Below are 21,313 nucleotides of genomic sequence, written 5' to 3'. Positions count from 1 at the left end.
CTCAAAGGGATAATAGACCTATCATTTTTTATTATATATGGTATATATACAATAATCAAATTATGACATAGGAATTGAAAGGACCCCTCATTGTTATCACAAGTTATGGAAAATAATGATTTTAAAAAATGATATGATATAATAAAAGAAGAGTTGAAGTCAATGGACTAGAAGGATGTTTTAGAACTCATCGAATTACAAAATAATTATAGAAAAGTCTGTTATATAGATATGACTCAAATGATGATATCAAACGATATAAAATTAGACTTATAACTAAAGATTTTACTTATAAAGAAAGCATTAACCTAATAGACTCGTTAAAAATCATGCATTAATAACTCATTATGATTTTAAGTTATATTAATGTAATTTTTGAATGAAGATCTAGATGTAAAATTTGGTATATAAATTTAGAAAATTCATTTATGATCTTAAATATGCCTTAGATAATGATATATAAAGTTCTATAATACTATTATTTCCATCATATTTAAGAAAAATACTATTAATCAACACTTATATCTAAAGGTTAATTAGAGCAAGTTTATTATATTAGTTTTATATGTAAATAAAATTTTACTTATTAGTAGTAATCATAATCTATTATACGGAACTAAAATATTTCTCACTAAAAATTTTAAGATGATTGATATGAATGAGGCATTTTATGTTATTGGTATTAAGATATTTATGGACAGATTTCAAGGATTACTAGGGTTATCTCAAAAAGGATATATTAAATAAGTCTTCAAGAGATTTAATATACATCTTTGTTTAATAAATGATAAAAATAATAAATTTCAATCAAAGCAATTATTTTTAAAATGGCTTGGAAAAATATCAAATGAAAGAAAATTATTTCTTATATATGTGTAATTGAAAGTTTATTAGATGCTTAAACCTATATCAGACCAGATATCAATTTTATAGTTAAAATACTAGGTAGATATTAGAGTTATCTAAAGATGAAATATTTTAAAGAAAATAATAAGATATCTAGAAGGGATGAAAAAGATCATATGCTCATATATATGAAATTAGATTATCTTGAAATTATTATATTTTCATATGTTGATTTTGTAAGTTGACTCGACAGTAAGAAGTCTCATTTACATTTTTATATTTATTAGTGAGAGATATATTTTATAAGAAAAAAATATAAAATAATATATTATTGTATTATAAAGAATAAAAGTTAATTTAGTGGTATGTTTTGAGGCCATTGATCAAGCTTTATAATTATGAAATTTTGTCTTATGACTCGGTGTGATTAGACTCAATTGTCAAGTACCAAATATACTTTATAATATATTATAATAGTTTTCTCTTGTAAGAATGAAAAGTATTCTAATAGTTCTATGCATTATGATATAAAGTATTTGAAGAAAAAAATCTAAAAATAATTAATGTCAATTAAGAATATGAGTTTCAGTATATCAATTGCAAATTGATTCATTAGGATTTATAATCTAAAATATTTAAAAGAATATATTCTTGTTTGTAAACAATCATATGATGATGTATGTTTTAGTAGATATTATAATTGATATTCTTGTTCACACAATTAAGGTTATTTGTTTCTGTTATCCTGTTCATATTTATGTGTGTATATATATATATATATATATATATATATATATATATAATAGTATTATCTTGATAAGATAAATTACAATGATCATTTTGGACTAAAGTAAAAAGGATTAACAGTGTTATGATACATAAAAGAAAACATGATATTGATGACATATAACAATTATGACTTGCATTGATAGTCAAATTTAATGTGATATTATTATATTTATTTGATTTATTGGTTTATTTTATAAAATTCATACACATGTGGAAAACTTTTTTAAAGTTTTAAAATCTAATTAATTAAAATTATTTTTTAAATAATTTTTTATTTCATTCATTTTAATCTTAATTTTTTTATATCTTATCAATTATTTTTAAATAAACTATGCGACTAATAATATATCAATTAATATATCAATTAAGATATATTATAAATTTGATTATGATTATTGACTAATAGAAAAAAATTTCAATTATAATGAGATTGGGATGCCAAAAGAAATTTTTTAATTATCATTCTAAACCCTTTATCTATTTTCAATCTCCCTTGATCCTTAATCAATCGTTCATATCGATTCTAAGAAAAAAAAAATTACGAGTCTAATTTTTCTTGTAAATCAGTGTTTTCAAATTCCATGATTGGTACAATTATATATCAAATAAAGATTTTAAAAATAATATCGAAAGATACCTATCATAAATTTAATATATTATTATTTATTTTTTATAATAATAATAATATAATTTTTATGCTTAATACTTTTTTTCTGTGCTCCCAGACATCCTCCTCCCAAACATCCTACCCACTCATTCTTGGAGTTCTGACATCATCAACGGCATGCGTTCCGTTCAGTAGCAAAAGATTCGTTGCTGCTCATTCGTGCATCAAACGTAGAACTCAATCCCAACTTAGATTCACGAGTGTCCACTTAATTACCGCTAACATTCCCCCGAACCCAAATCGCTCTTTCTACTGCTCCGCCAAGGCTAAGTAAGACGACAAAGCCAAAGAAGAAGAGAAAGCAGATGGGGGTGGGTCCCTTTTCAGCCTTAGCCGTCAGCATTGACCTCTGAAGACGACTTCAGCATTGAAGGCTCTGTCCCGTCTCAGCCTGCTTTTATCACATGCCAACAGATGGGAAGCAATGTTGCAACATCCATTTCGTTCTCGCTTTGACAATGACCCTACCATGACTGGTCTTTCTCCTTCAAACCCAGCCACTTTCCATGATGGTGGTGGCATCCATGGGGGCTCCTTTAGGTCTCCGACTGCCTCCTCTTTTCCATCACACACACCATAGTTAATCTCTCTATCTCTCCCGTATCAGCATAGTCTACTCTTGTAGTGTACAGCTCTCTTGTGGCTCTCAGTCGATCGCTACCAAATAGGGATCCATTGTGTGGGGTATCTTACTTGGATTTTGTGCTTCGCACTATTATTGTGTACGGTCGCAGAAGCTTGATCTCCGTCTTATCTTGAGAGAGTCGCATTAATTCCACAGTAGTACTGGTCATTTCTCTGTCCCCATCCGAGCTTCTTCCGACTCTCAAGTACCAGAAGATGCAGTATGAACTGTCAAATCATTTCTTTGTACCGCAGCCTCTCCATCTCGTGTACTCAAAGCGAAATGCTTCTTTGTCTCCGCCACCGGAGTCCCCCATTTGGCATCAGTCCGGTCTCAGCACTCTCCTTAAGAAAGAAGAGACATCAGGTTGGATCATGAAACCTCCTCCGTCGGAATCAATCAGGCATTGTGCTGAACCAGTCGGTGTGCTGTTTCGAGGATGAACAGAATGGCAGCAGATGAGAATCAAAGTGGCAGTATCTAAATCGACAGAGTGAAAGATAATCTTCACAGACCACAGACCTGTATGCATCCTTATTGAGGCTCGGTCATCAACCTGTAACATCTTTACTTCGAACTCAAACCAAAGTGTCCCCTTCTTATGATCTGCTTCTGTCAGTTTGGCCATGATCATTTCTGGTTTCAGCTGTAGATTCTCACAGTAGCAAAGGCAAATGAGTCGAAGGGGAAGAGGCAACTTGCTCTATAGTTTTTGAGGTGGGGAAGAAGAGTGTGGTTGACACAGTCATCATTGCAGTAATAAAAAAGGAGATGGGTATAAGGATACATGGATGTTGACATCTGTACCCTGGAATCTCTCTGTACCTCATACCTCTCCGGTACCAAATCATTCCCTCATGAAAACTGTCCCTAAGAAGGCCATGCATACATCACAGGAAAGCCTTTGCAGAAACTCTTTGGAGATCTTTTAGCTTCTGTAATAGCAGTGAATTAGGGTTATAAATCTATGCAAATGGAGGTCACGTTGAGGACAAACAGGATTCATGGATTGCACTGCGTTTAGTACAGAAAGTAGTGTTGTGAAGTGACTACTTGGACAGTCGTCTTTCCCTGTCACACTGTCTCCTGGCCATTACACTGTAAAGGTAGCAGCCTTGCTTGGGTATCTGATGGTGAGATATAAAGAATGGAAGGGGGGCTTCTCCCTGTTAGCAGCGTCGCCATAAAAACGAAAAACTACAACAGTATCCCCCCTTCTCAGACCACAAATCCCCACTGTTTATTGTTGTCAAGCACTTGCCTGTTGGAGCTCATTCTTTTTGCCTAGATTGAATGATCTTATTTGGTTCTCCTCTCGTTAGTGCAGTGTTAGGAGAATGGAATCCATGAGCAGCAACAACTGGTTGGGCTTCTCTCTCTCCACTCACATGAACACGGAGGTGTCTTCAGAGCCACCTCATCGCCAAACTCGACCCGCCCTTGCCGCTGCTCCGACTGCAGTAGCATGCAACTCCGGTGTATGCTACGGGATGGAAGATGAGAACGGCGGAGGACTTTACTCTCAGCTATCCATCATGCCATTCAAGTCCGATGGGTCTCTCTGCAACACGGAAGCACTCAGGAGATCACAGCAGGAAGGTCTGCCCGGAAGCCATCGCATCGGTAATACGTTCCAGAAATGCTTGTTCTTATTCACGTTTCAATGTGATGAAGGAATGATGATGCCATCTCCATCACCAAAACTAGCAGACTTTCTCAGTGGCGGACAGCATATGGGGATCCATCACCAGTATGAGAACAATGACAGAGCAGAAATCGCTCTAAGCTTAGACAGCATGCACCGTAACGAGGAATCTGAGACCGGAGGCCATGTCAACCAGATGCAAGTGCAACAACAACTGTGCTTTGGGCCATCGCAGGAAGGGATGTGCTCTGAGGTGAGAAGCCATGAAATGGACGTGGACGCCATTCCCGGACTGAGAAATTGGGTGCACTGGCACCACAATGCTTGCAACAACGGATCGTGCGAGGAAGGAGGTCTTGGAGCTGGTAACCCTGTTGGTGCAATGGGATATGGTCATCTGCAATCTTTGAGCTTGTCCATGAGCCCTGGGGCTCAGTCCAGCTATGTCACAGCTCCATTGCAGACCTCTGCTGCTGTTGCAACGGAGTGCATGGCTTCAGATGCACCAAGAAAGAGGAGGACCGGCAAAGGGGGCCGGAAGCAACCAGTTCATAGGAAAAGCGTTGACACTTTTGGGCAGAGAACGTCTCAGTATAGAGGTGTTACCCGGTCAGTGGTCATGGTGGTGATTCTTACTAGGGCCGTCATTTAGTATATCTTCTCATTTTCTTCTGTAGGATACTGCAAACATTTCATGCTTTTCGCCATGAATCAAATCAATGTTCTTTTTTCTGGTGATCTTCTTTCTGGCAAAAACATATACGATGAGTTCTTTTCATGCATCAGGCATCGGTGGACTGGTAGATACGAAGCACATCTCTGGGACAACACCTGCAAGCAAGAAGGCCAGACAAGGAAAGGAAGGCAAGGTGAGCAGAGCAAATAGATTCTGTTCCGAGAACCTCTTCTCCAGATATTTCCGACTGAAAACTAAACCACGCTAACTACAAATGAAATCTTGTCTGCCATGTTCTTGATTTGGGAGATGTGTCATAAAGTATCATGAGCTTCTGCAGTTTATCTTGGTAACCTTTCCCTGAACTCAGATATCTACTTCATTTCCACCTGTCAACTTCTTCATGAGTGAGCTCAGATATACCACTCGCATTTCAATCTCTCAGGGGGTTACGATATGGAGGAGAAAGCTGCCAGAGCATATGACTTGGCTGCATTGAAGTACTGGGGTTCATCAACACACATCAACTTCCCGGTATGTTTGATCAGTTCAAATCTTCTTCATACTTGCAATACTGTGATGGGAATTCATGCAGTCGGAGAATTACCAACAAGAGCTTGACGAGATGAAGAGAATGACCAGGCAAGAGTACGTTGCCCACTTAAGAAGGTGAATCTCCTTATACACTAATCCTAAATGGGACTGGTGGAGGTCTCATCTATCTCTGCTTCGATTTGCTTACAGAAGGAGCAGTGGGTTCTCACGAGGTGCTTCGATGTACCGGGGAGTCACAAGGTGAAGGTGACGTGGGGTTATAAGAGATGGAGCATCCACATTTCTCAGCTTTGATATCATCTGCTGATTCCTTGCCATTTAATGTTGCTCTTCAGGCATCACCAGCATGGAAGGTGGCAAGCTCGGATCGGTCGAGTTGCTGGGAACAAAGATCTCTACCTTGGAACCTTCAGTAAGTTTCTGATGTCTGCCACCTTCAATAAGATCACTGTTGCATCATCATCAGCCTTTCAGGTACACAAGAGGAAGCAGCCGAAGCCTATGACATTGCAGCAATTAGATTTCGTGGGGTAAATGCAGTTACTAACTTCGACATAGCAAGATACGACGTGGAGAAGATAATGACGAGTAGTATCTTGTTGTCGGGAGAGCTTGCCAGGAGATCAAACAAGGCAACTGATGCAGGAAAAGAGCCACCTCCAGCACAGGATAACTGCAGAGATCTTACAGAAGAAAGCAGCTCTGGTGCGGGGTGGAATATGGACTTCCAACAGCAAACTCCTCCCTCCGAGTACAGGAGCCCCATGGAATTCTCACCTGTTCTTCATGGGTTGGTCGTGGGAAGCTCGAGGTCAATGCAAGGGGTCGGTGACACGGACAGGTTAGGGAAGAGCTTGAGCAGCTCCGTGGATCAAACTGAGCTCTCGCTGTTGTATGCCAAGGGATCATCCCCAGAGTTCACTGGTTCTACTTGGGCTCCATCAGCTCCTCACATGCCAGTGTTCGCTGCATGGGGCGATGCTTAATCTTCTGCGGGTTGGTAAGACATTTCAGATTCATGAGCAAGTCACCGAAGAGAGGAATTGCTGTGCTATTTTGGTGGAAAATACTGCAGACATGAAATAGGCTTCAGGTCTAAGGAGAAAGATGATGATGGTTTTTTAGTTAGTCGAGAAGAAGAAGAAGAAGGGTTCTCTCACAGCAGATGCAGTGTAAACTTTTGACCACTCTTTGATCCTTTTCGTTGTCACCACCAGCATTCTCTTTATTTGTCTTGGCTGTGATCTGCTGCTCTCATCATGTCTGCATGTCTAAATTGACGATGGATCTGTGTGAATTAACATTACATCGAAGCCATTTAGGGATGCATAAATATAAGAATGAATATGCATTAAATCCAATTTGAGATAATAGGATACGATAAAATTTATGGTTACCCAATTCTACCAATTGACAGACATTCTAATGCCTCATTTCAGTAACATCAGTGGCTTCAATGCAACTATTAACATAATTAAAATCCTGACTACTTAGTTGTAGTTTAGCCTTGAGAAAAGCTGATGATACCATCCATCAACAAAGATAGATCGAGTTGTTTCCAGGACTGAAACTCTAAGCTACTATGCTTCTTGTCCCGAATGAAGCAACTTGGGATTTGTCCTGTGACCTTGCTTCTTATCAAAGGCAATTCGTACACGAATCAGTATGTTCTAAATCATTACCTTCATCATAATTTGAAGACACCATAAATTAAAATCTTATTAGTATAGGCAGGACATAATAGTAAGGATTAGTTTTTAAGTTCCAATAAATCTCAAGGAGGTGAAACAAAGAATACCTTATTCCTCAGGTAATAAGCCACTCTATCCAAGCAGTTTCATGGACTTTGCACATGTAGATGAACATAACCTGCAGTAATGGTGAAAAAGGCGAGTGAGTGCGCAGTTGGGGAACAACAAATTGCCCATCAATGGTGACCAAATCCACTATACTCACCCATGATGTTGAAGATAACACCCAGATCACAGAAGAAAATTGAAGCACAGCATCATATGTAGATTTGGAGATTGTTAGAGCAGCAATCCAAGAACAAACCTTCTGCCAGTTGGGGATCAGCGCCTCAGTTGAACCTGTCTCAGTCATCTATTTAATTCACATGCATGGTAGGGAGTACAACCTATCTTGATAAATTTTCAAAACAATGCTAAACAAATACATGTAAGATGCAGGGGTCAACTCACTACTGATAGATCTTACAGGGTGCAGAACTAGGTAAAAAGTTGATTGATTTCTCTGAGCCACACTATCGTATGTTGAGTACAATAACCTCCTCAATCCATAAATCACATAACAAAGAACAACAATCTTGTTCTTGTTGTCAAACTCAAGAGAGCATTTTTCTCAAAGAACAGGCTTGTAGGTATTATTAATTAAACTGGTAGGACTGGGACCATTGACCGACAGCGCATTCTGATTCTTGATATCATCTGTCTGCTGCAACTTTCTCACCAACCACAGTACTTGCATCAGTCGACGGTGCGTTCTGATTCTTGATATCATCTGTCTGCTGCAACTTTCTCACCAACCACAGAACTTGCATCAGTCCACCATTGCCAATATGCGAAAGAAGCACCTTACCTTGCAGTTTGAAGCACAAAGAAACAAACTTAACAAACACAAAAAATGATCCAATGCCCAGAAGATTTGTATTAGGGTCTCCATCCTGTTCAAAAGCAGTAAGAAATGCAAGGGTATGATCACAAATTTGAACAGAAATAGAATAATCAAAATAAATCATGAGTAAATCACAAATTATACCTCTATGCGACTTTTCAAAAACTCTTGCAAGGATTCCTTTATGAAATCTGCCAATGATACACCAACAAACAGGCCAATTGGTACAAGAAGTTCTCTATCTCTTGAGATAGCAAGAGATATGTCCGATAAAAAGCTTATAGCATACAGCCCAATGAAGGACCACCTGAGAGCCTTTTTTCCAAGAAAGAACAATTGGCGAAGAACCATATCTTTAGCTTCCTCCCAAGGAAACTCTTTGAGCGATTTAGGATAGGCCTCCCATATCCTATCTGCCAAATCTTTGAAATAACTAGTAGCTTTGTTTGGTTGAGCAAACTTTCCAGCAGCTTGCAATTTCATTATTGAATGTCTTATAGGTTGCCACTTTAAGTGGTATTTTGAAGAAGGATAGAAGCCATGATGGTCAAAGGTTCTACAGCTACAGTGAGTTATTATCTGCCAAATGAAAAGCAAGAATGTTAAAGAATCTAGTAAGAAATTATTATTCACAATGCTATGCCTAGTGCAGTTTAATTCTATATTTATTAGGGAAAACATGATAAACCTAAAAGGAACAAAATAACATATTATCTCAGAAGACAGAAAAACACAAACAAGTCATATAATGCATTTCAACACAGCCAATCAACTTATACTAAATCTGGTTTTTAAAAAAAAAACAAGAGATGGCTATTTTAATCAAATTCACTAGGTCAATTAAATTAATCTGGGTTATCAGGATCAAAGTACCATAACCAGGTTTCTTTGATGCTTCATAACTTTATCGTGGCTGGCAGGCTGGAGCCTCCAGTCAATGGCTTAATGAATCTCCTCCATTCAGAACCAGACAATACCTTAAGGTATCTAATCTCTTCTCATCCTTAATAATTCTCACCTTCCCTCTGATGTCATGCAAAACTCTTATAGTTATGGCAGTCTGCAAATGACCGACTTAGATGATCTATAAGTATGGAAACACAGATGTTGGTACGACTCTAAGATTTCATAACTTTGCCCTTGCAATTCGATGGCACATCCTTCAGGGATCTTTAGAACGATGGAAGCATACAACAAGCTAATCAAAGGTATGACCAGTGACAATTCTAGTGAAAGATATGGCATTAATTTCAAGAACTTCTCAAACACTAGAGCAAGCTAGGGTTGATAAAATAAAAGAATCACCACAGTGGCTGAAACTAAGATGTCTGTTTGTCATGAGTTATACACGACTAGAATCCCCAACAGTCCACCAAAATTAGTACCTCAGCTTGATATAAAGCAATCCAATTTTATCAAGTTAAACACTTTTACAGTCTAAACCTTTTTCCATCAAAACAAACCAGCATCATCTAAATTATATATCAGTATGCAATATGTACAAGCAGACATGAAGAACATCACGATTCTCATGTGAATGTGTCGTTAGAAGTCGAACAATCTCCTTGAAGGATCTCAACGTTTCGGACATGACCACAAGCACATCACCATCGTCTGGAAATAACCTTCGGTCACAATAGTTAGATTAGCTCGGAGGAATGTCCAAATAATTAGGAATTCCCTCAAAGTTCGACCTAAAAGATCGTCGAGGGACTTGGTAAAGCAAAGTGCATTATTGGTGAATTCCCGAACCTTCATTTCTCTTACCTTGTCCCCATTTCCCCATCAACGAAACCCACCGATCCTCACAAAATAACGCACAGAGAATTGTTCAGCGAATTGAAAGAGGTTCGAACTTACTTTACTTGTGACCAGGTACATCGAACCGGAAGAAGCCGTGATCACCGAAGCCATCATCCGTGGTGCCGACGGTCGAATCCTCTCTTTCCGCCTCGGTTAGGGTTTTCTCTTCAGCATCACTTTCGACTGCTTCCGCATGCCTCGCAAGCCTCACAACCCCAAGCTATGATGAAGCCGATTGGTAAAGAAGGCGAGAGACTTTAGGATTCGTGTTCACGCTAGTACTGTCCGTCCGTCCGTCCGTTTTGGTTGGGCCTGATTGATCATCGTGGGCGAGGTCGTAAATTATTAGGCCTTTTTTATCGCTGCTCGCACTATATATTAATAAAAATAATAATAATAATAATAATAATAATAATAATAATAAATAAATAAATAAATAAATAAATAAATAAATAAATAAATAAATAAATAAATAAATACAATAATAATAATAATAATAATAATAATAACAATAATATAATAATACATGTTGTTTCATAGGCTATGCAAAATTCATCAGTAATTCTCTCACTCTAAAGATAAAGGCTAACTTTATTTGTACACAAGAAAGGATGATCTAGCAAACCTAATAATTAAAAGGATACGCTTGCCTCACCATATGATGGCAAACCATTAGATGCATAATATGTTGGGACTGTGAGCTCCCAACATGGTCATAATCAATGTTTAAATACACTTTCCTTTCAGATTCATAATTTGCTTACGCACGATTCTGATGCATGTATACAAAAAGTCTGGGACAATTTCAAGCGTCCATCTTTTCTTGTCTTCTGCCCGCCCCATTTGAATTGCGGTGAGGATATCATATAGCTTTCGAGTGACAGTTGCAGCTCCTGTTTTATATTCAAACCTGCACAGGCAAAGAAATTATCCATGATCAAGAACTGAAAAGCAAAAGAAGATAGATAGGAGAACAGCATTTTTATTTTTATTTTATTTCCTTCCTTGCAGCTTACAACAGTGCTTATATAGGGCACCGATGGTTTCTATTTTAATGTAAAATAATTTTAGAGCAGATTTAAAGCATTGTTAATCTACAACAATCTATCAGTGGATCTTATGCTGATTCTCGGTTCCCTGTTGATCTTTGCCAAGAAGAAGATTTAAGAGCTCGGTCATTCTTTTTCATATCAAGCTCTAATATTCACTGTTTCAGTGGCAGATATTTTTCGAAACAATGCCATAATGAATGATCTACACAAAAAAAAAAAAAAAGGGAAATCATTTATCAGTACCTTTGGCCTTGATAAGTAATGCTGCCTACTGGAGCAACAACCACAGCGGTTCCTGTGCAAAATACTTCATCAGCATCCATCAGATCCTCGACAGAGACAAGCTGTTCCTCCACCTGATTGGCACAGAAATAAGAAAATTAAAATAAATGAAGTGAAGGAAGGAGAAAATAGATTATGCAACTGTTTTGTTTTTCAACTAAGGGAATCTGACTTTTTATGGATGTACTAACACATATGTGGCTAACTCACTTCAGGTCATATTTTTCAAATACTCTTCATGAATGTTTTGCTATATTTTTCAATCCTTTACCTCTAGCAAAAATGAAAAATAAATTCATGTCTGTATTATTTTGGTGTCTCTGACTCAAGATGGATGCACCTTCGGTACAACCTATGATGTCTCGCAGTTTTTCATTACTAGCTCAATAATTATCACTTAAATTTGATGGATTAGCAAGATATAAGTTCTACATAGTTTTCTCAGATTAGTATTAAAATTATGTCTAAATATTTAAGCACTAAATGTATCAATCATGAGGGCCTTCATCCTTGGTCTTTCTTCTGAAAGAAGTATGAAATGTCTTCGGATTCGGTAAAGTTGAACCTTCCTAATGTCGATACCGGCGAGTTGCCTTTCAAAAGAACAGATAACAACGGTTCTTGTAATGATCAATTTCTGACCTGGTATCCATAATCACGAGCTATTTCAATGATGCTTTTGCGGGTGATTCCTGGTAAAATGGTTCCCATAGTAACCGGTGTTGAAATGACATCATTCTGCAAGAGAAAATCTTGTAAATATTCACATGTTAACTGATTATAAAAGCAGAGTTTTTTTTTTTTTTTTTGTGAGATTACTTGTTTGTTAGCAAAAGAGATTCCTCCAAAAAAGAGGCACAAGCATACCTTCACAATGAACAAATTGCATGAAGAGGCCTCCTCCAAATATTTTTTCTTAATAGAATCAAGATATAAAACATCCGTAAATCCTTTAGCCTTAGCTTGTGTCTGTGCCTTGAGAACCTGAAAAATGGAGCAAGACTGAAAACCCTTGACGTTGTTGCCTTGCATTGAAAACATGAAAGGAGTATCTTTGGATGCAAGTGGGGATATAAAATGTTTGTTAGATTTCTCCAACAGAACCAGTAATTCTTTAGGCAAATATGATCTTTGGGTCTATTGGAATTACACAATCATACTGACTTGTCTACAAGGACCCAAGGACAAAATTAACTCTGGGAAACATTTTGAAGATTAATCTCATAGAGAAGAAACTTCGAAAACATGTCCAATCATATAGGATAGTGATTGGACAAGTCAACTTGCAGATGGAGATTGCAAGCCCATGAACCTCATATTATACTAAATAAGGTAAAAAGAAATAGAAAAATACCGGTGCATAATTGGTAATTGTCTTCACACCACCAGTCCCACCAGGAGTGGCACGATGAGTGTTATCGTCTATTACTAGATTGATTGGAGCCAAACCCTCCTGCAAGTGAAGGAAGATTATATAACACTCACAGAAGAGTGATGCAAGAAACAAGTAACAAGTAAAAATACAATGTATCGATGATAGATACTGAATTAGCTCTTTATGATAAGCAACAGCCAACATGCGAGGAAAATTATCTTTGGTTGCAAAAACAGAAATAATTTGGTGGTAAAATAAGAAAGGACAATCATTAAGCATCAGTTACCTTAAAATATGTACCCACAGGAGCAGCATAGACTAGAAACATGTAATCTGGTGCTGGAGCCAAACCAAGCACCGGTCCACTCCCTATTAGTAGTGGTCTGATATAGAGTGAACCTTTTCCTTGAGGAGGCACCTGTTTCAGAAACCATGATACAGATGGATCTCGTGTGAACTATTCAGAGCTGAATGAGCCCTTTTCTCACAGATAACAGAATCTCAGTAATATGAACCTAAGAACATCATACCCATCGTTTATTGGCAAATATTGTCTCTTTGATGGCATGAATGAACTGTTCAACTGATGGAGATGGCATGCACAGTCTCTCTGCACCCATTTGCATTCGACGTGCATTCTCTTCTGGCCTAAAGAGCAAGAAACCACCATTATCTACTTTCCGATATGCTTTCAGACCTTCAAATAGACCCTGATCAAGACAATGATTTCACAATTTACCGAAAATGTTCAAACAAGTTTTTTAAACATATATATATATATATATATATATATATATATATATATATATATATATATATATATATATATATATATATATATATATATATATATATATATATATATGTTTAAACAGCATCACCTACTGAATGTATATGTACAATTTAGGAATTTCGAAAGTCCTTTAGTTTAGATTGGTGGAATAATATGAAGGTCCCTGTAGGCTACATACAGATTAAAGAGAAGAGCTACAGAACTAACACTATCTACAACTGCAAGAAACATAATAAATATTCTTGACAGATGCGTGCCATAAATCTGCAAACCTGCCCATAATTTAGGACTCCTGATGATGGGCTCAACTCAATGTTTCCATACCGATTAAGCACTCCGGATGAGAATTTCTCATCTCGTCCACATCTCATTACATACATGTAGTCGGTCGGTACGAGACCAAACCCAAGGTCATCCCAGTTAATATCAGCATCTTCTTCATCACTCCTGCGGATTTCACAAGTGAAAAAAGTTCATGTCAATCCGCAACTCGACAAGCTGCTAAAATTTCAGGTGAGGACACAACTTATGAAAATGATATCCTACAAAAAAAAGAGAAAACAAAATTCAAAATAGCTAACTTTTCTTATTTTCTTTCAATCCCTCCTCCTCCCCAAAAGAAAAAAAAAAAAAAAAAAGGTAAAAGAAAAGACATGCCCCCTTTCTTGCAAGTTCTCCACCGGTAAAGGTAGTAATTCCAGAGTCTCTCTCTTTTTACTCGTTCGGTAGGAACCAAAATAAATACTCTTTTTTGTAACCAAATGCTTGGGAATGTAATCAAAGTTAAGGATAGAGGATACTTAAGTCTTCAACATTTATCTTTTCCTTCCAATCACCAAGGTATATTTCTATTAATCTAAAATCTTAGACAAAAACTATTAACCATACTAAAATAGATTAAAAGATCCTAGAAGGAACACAAAGAAACAAGAGTTATCATTTAGGATTTAGTACATCGCATAGCATAGGGTAAAATCAAGGAAACAACTGTTTGGGTTAGAATCTGAAGATGAACACAATTATCCATAAGTAAGAACTATAATATAATATATAAAATGGTTTGACGACAAACTAGTAACTAACTTTATAGAACAGATGATTAATTTATTTTCCTCTTTTAAGTCCAAGGAGGTTGCAGTTAAAAAACCATGCACAACTTAAGGGATGAGATCTACACGCCAAAGAGAATTTACTCAAAAGCCTCTAAACGAGGCAATCCGACGCTCCAACCAATTTGGAGCAACTGCAAGCATGATGAGAATATTATGTCACAAGAAAAAGTGATACGAGGTTTGATAAAAATGTGCTAATACTCAAAAAGAAAAAGGGGGACAGAATTACATGGTAGTCATCAGAATAAGCATATACGATCGTGTCTATCTCACCTGATGGTGTCAAGACATGCCTGTTGCAAGGATGAAGCGGACCGCGACGCAAAGGATCGCCGGCCTGCAAGCTGCAGCAACAGCAACAGCACAGGTAAAATAAGACTGCAAAAATCACCAAAGGACGAACACAAACTGACCCACCCTGTAAAGCATGCTCGACGAAGCAGGCACGAGAGCTCGCCTCACTGACATAGCTTCTTCTGAATCAGACACAACGCCCCAGTCTTGATCCGTTTAAGATCCAAGAAAAGCAGGAAGACAAGCTCGTTTTATTGGGTACCGATACTCAGTTTGAGCCTCCTCAAACTCGGGAAGATTTTCTTTGGAAAAGGCCAGAAAGAAAGTACCCAAATAACAGCGTCCGGAGACAAATCAGCAAATAAGGAGGGGACGAGTTAAGAGTGATAAACTTGGGACGAAACCAGAGGTGACAAGTCCTACGACTAAGACATTAGAAGAAGAGAGATCCGCAGAATCAGAGAGGAGGGTAGATAAATAAAGCCGGATAGTCGGAGATAATCGATACACGTATGAAATAGGTGGCGAGGGAGAAGAGTCTATCTGTAACGCTTCCGCACACGCCTCTTACCATGCCTGCTTTTGACAGAGGCCGCTGCATTGCGCTCTGCCCCGTGAAAGTGTCCATCAGCAACGATTCCGCACACGCCTCTGTCGATGTCCGCTTTGACAAAGGCCGCTGCATTGTGCTCAGCCCCCTATTTCTCAGATCAAACCTGTCAGGTTTTCCAGCCACTTTTAACCTACACCATTGTCGATCAAGTTATATCCATGGCCATGGAAAATTTGCGTGTTCTTTTCAGGATTTACGAATGAATTCAACCTGCCTAATTCGACCCAAAGAGTTGGGACCAAATATACGCACGCTGCCCTCGTGAACTAAGGCCAAAGAGAGCCATCGACACCATCCATGAGCGCAGCTGCTGCTGTCACTGTCACTGTCACTTGGAGAGGGTTCTAAAGTTGACCATCTCTTTGACGTGGCGTCGGCAGGGGTGTAAGGTGCATGTTGATGGATTTCTTGGTCAGATATCCTACGGAACTCGAAGCAAATCTTTTTCCCAACCACCTGGCAAGAGAAAAAAAAAGGAATAGGAAGAAAAATGGACGACCATACCGTGTGAAAGGGGACGACGGCCTCGAGTGACGTCGCCAACTCCCTCGTCCAAATCTGTCCAGAGAGAGAGAGAGAGAGAGAGAGACGTGTCAGTGGATAAGGACACATACGAGATGGGGAGAGCATCATCGTCCCAATCCTACCTTGCGTGTCGCGTCCGAAACCTTCGCACCTTCCATGTGGAACCCAATCCTCACGGCAAGCACGCGCGTGATGAAACATGCATCTTTGGACGCTTCCTTGACCCCGCAGAGTCCGTTTTGTGGCCTCCCTCCGACGCCCGCCTACGAGACGATAAAGTTGTGCTCCGTGGAATTCTTACCCCATGCACAAACTCCAAGAAATAAATGATAGGAGAAGAGACCGTTCACCTTAAAACAGGCACACACGTCTCTGAAAACCTAAGATAAAAAACCGAAACAGAAGGGTGAGCTTAAACAAATGGCAACTCGAAAGTATAATAATATGTTAGAGACGATTCCATGACCTGGATAAGTTTGCAGCATATGCTTGCTTATTGCCCATGACTTCAATGATAAGATTATAAAGTCTTATCGTAAAAAAAAGAAGGAAAAGGGATGATTACTTCAAGGGGATCGATCTCCTTGATCGTTTCAAGGGAATCAGCCTTCCTTGATCGCTTCGAGGGGATCGGCCTCCTAAGGTTTCCCAAAAGACAAAATAGTATTTTTCATAGATAACCGAAAAGAAACAGTTACATCCCTATTTATAGAGTTCCGACTTTAGCTAAACTAAACAGACTTAATAAATACGTACAAAATAAAAAAAAAAAACATAGAAAATAAAAGAAAAAATAAAAGAATCCTAATAATCCCGCCTCCTTCAATTCAGCCTTGTCCTCAAGGTTGAGCAGCATCAAATTCTGGAAACTTCTCCTTAAGCATGCTATAGGACTCCCAAGTGGCATATTCCTTTGGTAAGTTGACCCATTGCACCAACACTTCAATTACAGGATGTCTGCGGTACATTACAACTCGTCGATCAAGTATAGCTTGTGGTTGAGCTTGAACTTCCCCAGTAGTAGAAGTGTTTGGCAAATGGCACTGCACTATTGCATCTTCACCCAATTTCCTTTTAAGGCATGCAACATTAAAGACTAGATGTATTTTAGAGCTAGCAGGCAAATCCAAGCAATAAGCAACTTGTCCAATGCGTTCTAATACCTTATAAGGCCCAAAATATTGAGATAGCTTCATGAAAGATTTGACCTTTATGGAAGTTTGCTTGTAGGATTGAAGACGAAGGAAAACCCAATCACCCATAGTAAATTCTCGTTCACTTCAGTGTTTATCAGCTTGTTATTTTATTTTTGCTTGTGCGACTATGAGGTTATCCTTTAAAAGTTGAATAATCTTATTTCTATCCATCAATTCCTTGTCCACTTGATCAACTTTAGAAGAACCGGGTATATATTTTGTAATTGTAGGTGGGGGTTGACCATAAACTGCTTTAAATGGAGTCATTTTAATAGAAGAATGGTAAGAGGTATTATACCACCACTTTGCCCAAGGAAGCCATTTAATCCATTCCTTCGGTTTGTCGCTAGTAAAGCATCGGAGGTAATTTTCTATGCACCTATTTACTACTTTAGTTTGCCCATCTGTTTGTGGATGATAAGCAGTGCTCATATTCAATTGAGTATCTTGTAAACGAAAAAGTTCTGTCCAGAAGGAGCTAGTAAAAATCTTGTCTCTGTCACGAACAATGGAACGGGGACTCCCATGCAACTTAGCTATGTTTTCCATAAAAATACGAGCAACACTTGCAACAGTATAAGGATGTCGTAAAGTACAGAAATGAGCATACTTTGTAAGCCTATCCATGACTACAAGTATAGTACTCTTTCCTTGAGATGGTGGGAGACCGTTAATGAAACCCATAGATATGTCGGTCTAAGTAGCATCAGGAATAGGGAGGGGCTGTAGTAAGCCTGGGGTGGCTACTGTCTCACTTTTATGACGTTGGCAAATATCACATTTATTAACAAATTTCTTGATAAATTTTTTCATAACTTTCCAGTAAAAAAGTTGTCGAACTCGCTTATAAGTGCGGAGAAATCCCGAGTGACCAGCAATTGGTGATGAATGGAACTCCTTCAGAATTATTATCTGGCAAGAAGAATGTGAGGCAACCACTATTCGGCCTTTATAATGATGTTTTGAGACAGAACCTGGGGCTTCTTCTAATTTTTGAGAAGTCCACTGAATCCCAACTATAATTTGAGACAGAACCTGGGGCTTCTTCTAATTTTTTAATGATGTTTTGGATCTCAGGATTATCTGACCATTCCCTTATGATAACTTCCAAAGTCTCGTAAATAGGAATCGAAATAGCTACTAGTTCAGCTTGTTCTGGAAGGCGTGAGAGGGCATCTACTACTAAATTCTCACTCCCCTTTTTAGAAACGATCTCATAATCGAATCCCAGTAGCTTTGTGACCCATTTCTGCTGCTCTGAAGAAGAAATCTTTTGCTCTAGAAAATATTTGAGACTTTTGTGATCAGTGCGTATTTGAAACTATCGACCAATTAGGTAGGGTCTCCATTTTGTGACTGCATGTATTATGGCTAGCATCTCTTTGTCATAAATAGGTAAACTCAAATGGGAAGGGGAAAGAGCCTTACTAGCATAAGCGATAGGCCGACCTTCCTACATTAATACAGCCCCTATTCCAGCTCCAGAAGCATCAGATTCAATCACAAACATCTTATTAAAATCGGGTAGAGCAAGCACGGGTGTAGTAGTCATTGTAGTTTTCAAGAAATGAAATGCCTGAGTTGCCTCTTCTGACCATATGAATGTATTTTTCTTTAGAAGTGACGTCAAGGGGGCACTAATTTTGTCATAATTCTTCACAAACTTTCGATAATAACCTGTTAGTCTCAAGAACCCCCTTAAAGCTTTGATTGACTTTGGAATTGGCCAGTCTGTAATCACTTGGATTTTTGAAGGATCAACTGCAACACCCTTTTGAGATATGATATGGCCGAGGTACTCAACCTCAGGTTGACCAAAACTGCACTTGGATTTCTCGACAAAAAAACCATGCTCACGAAGAATATTAAAGACAATTCGTAAATGTAATAAATGACTTTCTAGGGAATGATTGTATATTAAAATGTCATCAAAGAGAACCAAAACAAACTTACGAAGATGAGCCCGAAATATATCATTCATTAAACTCTAGAAGGTAAAGGGCGCATTGGTTAAACCAAAAGGCATTACTAGAAACTCATAATGGTCGTTATGTGTCCTGAAGGCAGTTTTCTGAACATCAATTTCATGAACTCTGATTTGATAATAGCCCGATCGTAGGTCCAATTTAGTGAAGACCTGAGCTCCTCTCAATTCATCCAACAGTTCATCCACTACTGGAATAGGATATTTATCTTTCACTATAATGTTGTTAAGTGCTCGATAGTCGACACACATCCGCCATGAGTCATCCTTCTTTCTAACTAGTAAAACTAGGGAGGAATATGGGCTAACACTAGCTTATATAACTCCTGTTTTGAGCATCTCTATGACAATCCTCTCTATCTCTGCCTTTTGAAAATGTGGATATCTATAGGGTCGGACATTGGTTGGTGCCTTCTCGAGTAATAGTGGGATCCGATGATCATGACATCTAAGAGGTGGAAGTCCGTGTGGCCCTGCAAATATATCTGCAAACTCTGTTAGCAATGATTTAATATTTCCAACCGAAATGTTCACTATCATTTCCTTTTCAATGTTATGCAATTGCACCAAAAATCCGGTGTGTCTTCCGAAGGACCCGCTCCATCCGATAGCTAGTGATAGTTGTAACCTTACCTCTACATCTTCCTTTGAGAGTCACCTGCCTTCCATTAATAAAGAACTTCATAATTAGTTTAGAAAAATTCCAAGAGACATTACCTAGGGTTGATAGTCATTCAATTCCAAGCACCACTTCATAGTCTTCCAAAGATAATAAAAAGAAATCCACAAATAATTCTTGACCTTGCAAAATCAGTTTTATCTTTGAGCACTTGTTGTCACAGGTTAAAATCCATCCATTGGCGACCTTGACTTCAAATTTGTCACAACATTCGATGTAGTAAGCTAATCGGGCTACAACCTTCCTATCCATAAAATTATTAGTGCTACCCATATCAATCAAAACAGTGACAGACTAGTGTTTCAGAGTTCTCCCAATTTTCATAGTTTATGGATTAGAGTAGCCAGCCAATGCATGCACTGTATGTGTGACGGCTTCAACATCATCATCAGTTTCCACTTCTTCATGATCGGAATTCAATACTTCTACTTCCGGTTCCTCCTCGATCGGTTCAATCATCAAAAGTCTTCCTTGTTTGCATCGGTGCTCCTTACTCCACTTTTCATCGCAATACCAGCACAAATCCTTCGCTAACCTTTCTTTGAGTTCTTCTCGGGTTAGTATGCTAGTGTTATGGTTTTGACTAGGAGTAGATGAGGTAGGTTGCCTGCTAATCACTTGTTTATTGGTACCTCTGTTTCGACGATATTCCACACTGATTTTTTCCATATGTAGGCGTGCAAATGAAATCACAGCCATCATAGTGCGGGGTTGACAAGCCTTAACCTCGCACCGGATCTAGGGAATAAGCCCTTCAATAAATATACCCAGAAGTTGTCGTTCTGACCAATTCTAACTTGGTTGGACAATCTTTTAAATCTACTCTAATATTCCAACACTATAGAAGTCTGACGAATTTTGGCGAGTTGGCCATCAACATTCTCATATTCGGATGGGCCAAAGCGAACAAGAAGCCCTCTTTTGAACTGCTCTCACGAAGGAACTCCATGGCAAGTTTCGTACCAATCATACCACTAGATTGCATCTCCATCGAGCTGGATTGAGGCCACTTCTACCTTGGATTCTTCTGGGGTTCTGTGAAAACGAAAAAAAAATTTCGCCCTAGAGATCCAACTGGTCGGATCCCCATCTTCCCATTGTGGAAATTCTACCCTGATGCATGGGTAGTGTGTGTCACCATCCTAGGACTCTTTTCCTGTATCTCTCA

At 38.4% G+C, this 21,313-nt stretch overlaps 3 protein-coding genes across 3 annotated transcripts; 1 reads left to right on the top strand and 2 right to left on the bottom strand.

Moving 5' to 3' along the window:
* The first annotated feature begins 4,315 nt into the window (after positions 1–4,315).
* On the top strand, positions 4,316–6,789 carry LOC135638611 (AP2-like ethylene-responsive transcription factor ANT). The gene is made up of 8 exons (XM_065151809.1): positions 4,316–5,181; positions 5,359–5,441; positions 5,589–5,597; positions 5,694–5,782; positions 5,844–5,917; positions 5,993–6,043; positions 6,139–6,215; positions 6,278–6,789. The coding sequence occupies exons 1-8, from the start codon at positions 4,316–4,318 to the stop codon at positions 6,787–6,789; spliced, it is 1,761 nt and encodes a 586-aa protein (XP_065007881.1).
* A 1,243-nt stretch (positions 6,790–8,032) lies between these two features.
* LOC135624593 (branched-chain-amino-acid aminotransferase 2, chloroplastic-like) lies at positions 8,033–15,714 on the bottom strand. Its single transcript, XM_065128379.1, has 12 exons — positions 15,272–15,714; positions 15,128–15,198; positions 14,015–14,189; positions 13,480–13,659; positions 13,236–13,367; positions 12,929–13,027; positions 12,442–12,558; positions 12,217–12,312; positions 11,536–11,648; positions 10,298–11,150; positions 8,582–9,016; positions 8,033–8,486 (listed from the first exon to the last, which is right to left on the bottom strand). Exons 1-10 carry the CDS (start codon positions 15,320–15,322, stop codon positions 10,967–10,969), a joined length of 1,218 nt encoding a protein of 405 aa, XP_064984451.1. The 5' UTR covers positions 15,323–15,714; the 3' UTR covers positions 8,033–8,486; positions 8,582–9,016; positions 10,298–10,966.
* On the bottom strand, positions 8,247–8,920 carry LOC135638605 (uncharacterized). Its single transcript, XM_065151802.1, has 2 exons — positions 8,582–8,920; positions 8,247–8,486 (listed from the first exon to the last, which is right to left on the bottom strand). The coding sequence occupies exons 1-2, from the start codon at positions 8,918–8,920 to the stop codon at positions 8,247–8,249; spliced, it is 579 nt and encodes a 192-aa protein (XP_065007874.1).
* Positions 15,715–21,313: the final 5,599 nt, after the last annotated feature.

The sequence above is a fragment of the Musa acuminata genome, chromosome BXJ1-3 (genome assembly GCF_036884655.1).
Source record: "Musa acuminata AAA Group cultivar baxijiao chromosome BXJ1-3, Cavendish_Baxijiao_AAA, whole genome shotgun sequence".
Classification (NCBI taxonomy): domain Eukaryota; kingdom Viridiplantae; phylum Streptophyta; class Magnoliopsida; order Zingiberales; family Musaceae; genus Musa; species Musa acuminata.
This window is presented reverse-complemented; position numbering and strand designations above follow the sequence as displayed.

Coding starts and splice junctions, on each gene's coding strand:
- LOC135638611 (XM_065151809.1), top strand. CDS start 4,316: ATGAACACGGAGGTGTCTTCAGAGCCACCTCATCGCCAAACTCGACCC. Junction 5,918..5,992: donor TACGTTGCCCACTTAAGAAG/GTGAATCTCCTT, acceptor ATTTGCTTACAG/AAGGAGCAGTGGGTTCTCAC. Junction 6,044..6,138: donor ATGTACCGGGGAGTCACAAG/GTGAAGGTGACG, acceptor GTTGCTCTTCAG/GCATCACCAGCATGGAAGGT.
- LOC135638605 (XM_065151802.1), bottom strand. CDS start 8,920: ATGAAATTGCAAGCTGCTGGAAAGTTTGCTCAACCAAACAAAGCTACT. Junction 8,487..8,581: donor TTTTGAAAAGTCGCATAGAG/GTATAATTTGTG, acceptor GCTTTTGAACAG/GATGGAGACCCTAATACAAA.
- LOC135624593 (XM_065128379.1), bottom strand. CDS start 15,322: ATGTCAGTGAGGCGAGCTCTCGTGCCTGCTTCGTCGAGCATGCTTTAC. Junction 15,199..15,271: donor CGTCGAGCATGCTTTACAGG/GTGGGTCAGTTT, acceptor CTGTTGCTGCAG/CTTGCAGGCCGGCGATCCTT. Junction 13,028..13,235: donor CTGTGGGTACATATTTTAAG/GTAACTGATGCT, acceptor CTTCACTTGCAG/GAGGGTTTGGCTCCAATCAA.